We start from the raw sequence: 6,000 nt of genomic DNA on the forward strand, positions 1-6,000 counted from the left end.
AGATGTAATTCGATTTTATTTCAAGGGGTCTTAAAATTCAAAAAGCAAAATGATCCTTGGTAAGACAAGCTTAAAACAATTCCATATAGCTTAGTAGAACCCCCCCGGCTTAGACTCTTATGGGTTAAAAGGGCCAATGCGGAAACACGTGCGTTTAAAAGGTTTCGTGCGGTGAACAAATGGAGACGCAATTAACGACGTCAAAAAGAATTACGTCGATAAACATCACGCATTAACTTTGACAGTCCTACTATAAAACTGATCTACTTTACTTTTCTGCTTTTAGCACAACTTCTGTGACCAAGCGCCATATGTATCAAGCGTCTCAGAGTATGTGTGCTCATCCAGGCTTGAAAAGGTAAAACTGATCCTAGATCAGCACTACTACCCAGACGCTTTGTGAATATGGCCCCAGACTACACATACCTGTCCCCGGAGGCGGTAGTCGTCGGCGATGTTGGCCAGCTTGAAGTTCTTCTGCAAGGCCGCGGAGCAGCGGTGGCTCTCGCGACACTCTGGGCAACGGAAGCGACCTCTCTCTGCCTGGCGTTTGAGGCGGCGGACGCAGAGGAGGCAGAAGTTGTGGCCGCAAGGCAGCAGGTGGGGGTCCTGGAACAGGTCCAAGCACACGGGACAGGTGAGCTCGTCTGCTAGAACAGTGGACTGATCCATGGAGGTAGCCATGATGGGAAGGGAAAAGGGGAGGGGGGGAAGCTGATAGATGGGAAGAAAAAGGGGGAAAGAATGGGAGCTGAGCTGATGTGAGAGGGAGAAGAGCCGAGGTATGTGTGGTTTGGTCACAGTAGCTGTAGGGTAGTAGAAACAAAATAATTTAGTAAGATGTTAAGAGATATCATAAAATTAAACGTTGATAGTTCATATCCCTCTAATATAAAACATGGTTATTGGAGTATTCCGAGGTGATCAGATAATTAGTAACACATTTGGCAATTTAAAGCAGAACTAGATTTAAACTTTTAAATGTTAATTTCCAATAAACGCTGTTGATGTTGTAAGAAAAGTGTAAGAGATGAGTCACCCAGCTCTGAACTTGCTGACAAAACCTAAAGTTCAAAAAGTAATTTGTGGTCGTAGTTGAATATCTGCTGGGGTGTATTCATTAGGTTGATAATGTTGCAAAACGTTTTGCAACTGAAACCGTTTACTCCAAAGGGAAAACATTTTCCCTTGGAAAACCAGTTACTATTAGACAAATGAATGTTGGTCCCTCCAGGTTTCGTTCAGTTTGCGTCTGTTTGTCATGAAAAGTAAACGGTTTCGTTGCAAGACGTAACGAACAGGGATAGAAATTAAGCTAGCCCCCTAGCCATGGCTACTTTTCAGACAGGACTAGAACAGTAGAAACTGTGCACAACTAGCCCACCGGCTAGTGAAAATGTGTATTTTCAAATATTGCATGACAAAAGAAATTGGCTAATTTCAATTCTGATAGTAGCCTCATAACTCACCACTACATACAGTGCATTCGTTAAGTATTCAGACCCTTGACTTTCACACAATGTTACATTACAGCCTTATTCTAAAATGTATTAAATCGTTTTCTCCCATCTCCATCGACACACAATATCCCATAATGACCAAGCCAAAAACAGTTTTTTTGAAATGTTTGCTGATTTATAAAAAATGTAAATACCTTATTTACATAAGTATTTAGACCCTTTGCTATGAGACTTGAAATTGAGCTCAGGTGCATCCTGTTTCCATTGATCATCCTAGAGATGTTTCTACAACTTGATTGGAGTCCACCTGTGGTAAACTGAATTGAAGGTCCCCAAGAACACAGTTGCCTCCATCATTCTTAAATGGAAGAAGTTTGTAAACACCAAGACTCTTCCTAGAGCTGGCATCGCGGCCAAACTGAGCAATCCGGGGAAGAAGGGCCTTAGTTAGGGAGGTGACCAAGAACCTGATAGTCACTCTGACAGAGCTCCAGAGTTCCTTTGTGGAGACGGGAGAACCTTTCAGAAGGTCAACCATCTCTGCAGCACTCCACCAATCAGGCCTTTATGGTAGAGTGGCCAGATGGACACCACTCCTCAGTAAAAGGCACATAACAACCCGCTTGGAGTTTGACAAAAGGCAGCTAAAGGACTTGCAGACCATGAGAAACAAGATTATCTGGTCTGATGAAACCAAGATTGAACTCTTTGGCCTTAATGTCAAGCGTCACGTCTGGATGAAACCTGGCACCCTCCCAACAGTGAAGCATGGTGGTGGCACCATCATGCTGTGGGGATGTTTATCCATTGGCATGGACTGGGAGACTAGTCAGGATCGAGGAAAAGATGAACGGAGCAAAGTACAGAGGGATCCTTGATTAAATCCTGCTCCAGAGCACTCAGGACCTCAGACAGGTTCACCTTCCAACAGGACAATGACCCTAAGCACACAGCCAAGACAACGCAGGAGTGGATTTGGGACAAGTCTCTGAATGTCCTTGAGTGGCCCAGCCAGAGCCCGGACTTGACCCTGATCTAACATCTCTGGAGAGACCTGAAAATAGCTGTGTAGCGAAGCTCCCCATCCAACCTGACAGCGCTTAAGAGAATCTGAAAAGAATGGGTGAAACTCCCCAAATACTGGTGTACCAAGCTTGTAGTGTCACACCCAAGAAGACTCAAGGCTGTAATCGCTGCCAAAGGTGCTTCAACAAAGTACTCAGTAGTAAAGGGTCTGAATACTTATGTAAATAATATTTCAGTGTTTTATTTTTCATACATTTGCTAAAATGTCTCAACCTTTTTTTGCTTTGTCATTATTGGGTATTGTCTGTAGATTGAGGGGGGGGGGGCGATGTAATGCATTTTAGAATAAGGCTGTAACGTAACAAAATGTGGAGAAAGTCAAGGGGTATGAATACTTTCTGAATACACTGTACATGACATCTCCCTTTCTTTAGATGCACCGTAGCTAGCTAACTCTTTCAACGTCAACGATACTGGAGACATCTAGCTACGTATTGTATGCAAGTGCAATGGCTCAAAACAAAAGCAGTTGAGTTCAAATCTATTTATATTATAAATAGAATACGCTGACCTACATGGAATGTTGTAGTTTAGAGCGCTAACGTTAGCTATCTAGCTAAAGTTAATTAATTAGCTAGCTATTATAGGTGGCATAATAGCAGCGCAAGCGCACCTTGTGGCGCTAGGCGTTGACAATACAAACATTGCCGCACATACCTTACGTCTATAACAGAAAACACCGTATTTCACAAATTCTTAATTAGCCTCTCTCATTCCTTGCCATACCGGAATCTCCAATGAACACGATTCAGGCACTTACAATTGTTCTTCGACCATTCTTTCCATGGAACCGAAAGTGAACTCTCTCGTGACCTCGTGACGCTGCGGGCAAGCTGACAGTGTCACGTGAATAGAATGTCAAACTTGCATATTTAAATGGTTGTATGCATTTTGTTGCCAAGATATAGCTTCAAATCAGTCCAGAACACCTCATTATGCAAACTACAAAATACGTGGTCAATGGATTCCGTTTCAAGTTCACTAGTTAACATCAGGTATAAATTTAGAAATCAAGCTATTACACGGGTAGAATCTATGGATAATCTTAACGGAGACCTTTACTTTGTTTGTCACCATAAATGTGTGTGGAGTGAGCCGAACAAGGCGTCAGTACACGTCAAACGATGGAGTCCAAAAAGCTCTCGTGGAACTTTTTCCAGCCACAAAGTATAAATTTGCTATATCGTTAACATTTTAGTCTTCATTTCAGGTTAGGGTTACTCCTAAGGTTAGCATTGTGGTTAAGTTTAAAATCAGATTGTATGAAAATAAATTGCATCACTGCCTGGTACGGCAATTGCTCGGCCTTCTGACCGCAAGGCACTATAGAGGGTAGTGCGTACGGCCCAGTACAGCACTTGGGCTAAGCTACCTGCCATCCAGGACCTCTACACTAGGCGGTGTCCGAGGAAGGCCCTAAAAACTGTCAAAGATCCCAGTCATAGACTGTTCTCTCTACTACCGCGTGGCAAGCGGTACCTGAGTGCCAAGTCTAGGACAAAAAGGCTTCTCAACAGTTTTTACCCCCAAGCCATAAGACTCCTGAACAGGTAATCAAATGGCTACCCGGACTATTTGCATTGTGTGCCCCCCCACCCCTCTTTTACGCTGCTGCTACTCTGTTCATCATATATGCATAGTCACTTTAACTATACATTCATGTACATACTACCTCAATTGGGCCGACCAACCAGTGCTCCCGCACATTGGCCAACCGGGCAATCTGCATTGTGTTCCGCCACCCGCCAACCCCTCTTTTACGCTACTGCTACTCTGTTCATCATATATGCATAGTCACTTTAACCATATCTACATGTACATACTACCTCAATCAGCCTGACTAACCGGTGTCTGTATGTAGCCTCGCTACTTTTATAGCCTCGCTACTGTATATAGCCTGTCTTTTTACTGTTGTTTTATTTCTTTACTTACCTATTGTTCACCTAATACCTTTTTTGCACTATTGGTTAGAGCCTGTAAGTAAGCATTTCACTACAACACACCTGTTGTATTCGGTGCACGTGACAAATAAACTTTATGGAGATTAACATTGTACAATTTGCGCCAACATGTCAACTGCATGAATTTTACAAAAATCATGTCGGTCCTGAAGTTTTGACTGCAGTTGACTCAGAGATAGATACTAGGGGTGTGCTGACATGGCCGTATTCGTAATCGTATCCGTAAATTGACAGTTGATAGTCAGATCGGATGATACTCGTGATCAGAAAAAAAATGTTTTTTAATATGCATAAATATATTTAGGCAAAATACCTCCTTGCATGTTTGCGCTGAAAAAAAATGCAGATTAGGAGCAGCGCGCAGAGGGGCGTGTGTGGTGGCTGCTGAGGGGAGGACGGCTCATAATAATGGCTGGAATGGAGCAAATTGAATTGCATCAAACACATGGAAACCATGTAGTTTGATGTTGTTGATACCTTTCCAACTATTCTACTCCAGCCATTACAACGTGCCAGTCCTCCCCAATTAAGGTGCCACCAACCTCCTGTGGTGTGTATGTATGCGTTTATCCTCAATTTGTAGCAGGCAGACAAATGTTATATTATGCACATTGATAGTAAAAACCTTGCCATGTGTTTTATCATAGTAACAGGCAGCAGTAATCTAAATGATCAGACCAAAAACATGCAGGAAAAGTGATCATGTGAAATTATGAAGCAAGTGGACGGAGAAATACAGCTTCACTCCATCTAATCAGAGCAGCTAGATCAGCGTACAGCCCGCCGTTCTCTTTAGACAGGCAAACTATCCAGTTGAGTTATTTAGACCACGTAGAACCTTGCACATAGCTGACAAATGAGAAAGATGTGTGCTGGCACCCAAAAAAACCACATTTTTTTTCAATTATGGATAATTACAAAAAAAATTGAATCTAATTGTATTGGTCACATACACATGTTTAGCAGATGTTAATGGGAGTGTAGCGAAATGCTTGTGCTTCTAGTTCCGACAGTACAGTAATATCTAACAAGTAATCTATCAATTTCCCAACAACTACCTAATACACACAAATCTAAAAGCGGTGAATGAGACTATCTACATATAAATATATGGACGAGCAATGGCCGAGCGGCATAGGCAAGGTGCAATAGATGGTATAATATACAGTATATATATATGATATGAGTAATGTAAGATATGCAAAAGTGTTAAAGTGGCATTGATTAAAGTGACTGGTGATCCATTTATTAAAGTGGCCAGTGATTGGGTCTCAATGTAGGCAGCAGCCTCTCTGAGTTAGTGATTGCTGTTTAGCAGTCAGATGGCCTTGAGATAGCTGTTTTTCAGTCTCTCGGTCCCAGCTTTGATGCACCTGTACTTACCTCGCCTTCTGGATGGTAGTGGTGTGAACAGGCAGTGGCTCAGGTGGTTGTTGTCCTTGATGATCTTTTTGGCCTTCCCATCGATGTGGATGGGGGGATGCTGTTTCCTG

The 6,000-nt window shown here is 42.6% G+C and overlaps 1 protein-coding gene across 2 annotated transcripts in view; it reads right to left on the reverse strand.

Moving 5' to 3' along the window:
- The window catches only part of LOC106608974 (E3 ubiquitin/ISG15 ligase TRIM25), a 39,062-nt gene extending 35,677 nt beyond the window's left edge, over positions 1 to 3,385 (reverse strand). Inside the window, exons 1-2 of one of the 2 annotated variants that reach the window (XM_014207255.2) lie at positions 3,307 to 3,385; positions 427 to 806 (exon numbers count right to left, since the gene is read on the reverse strand). In XM_014207255.2, coding sequence (XP_014062730.2) covers positions 427 to 684 — 258 coding nt within the window. In that variant the 5' untranslated portion in view covers positions 685 to 806; positions 3,307 to 3,385. Of the gene's footprint in view, positions 1 to 426; positions 807 to 3,203 lie in introns of both variants that reach the window. The other variant, XM_014207257.2, reaches the window with a different exon arrangement.
- Positions 3,386 to 6,000: the final 2,615 nt, after the last annotated feature.

The sequence above is a fragment of the Salmo salar genome, chromosome ssa07 (assembly GCF_905237065.1).
Source record: "Salmo salar chromosome ssa07, Ssal_v3.1, whole genome shotgun sequence".
Lineage (NCBI taxonomy): Eukaryota > Metazoa > Chordata > Actinopteri > Salmoniformes > Salmonidae > Salmo > Salmo salar.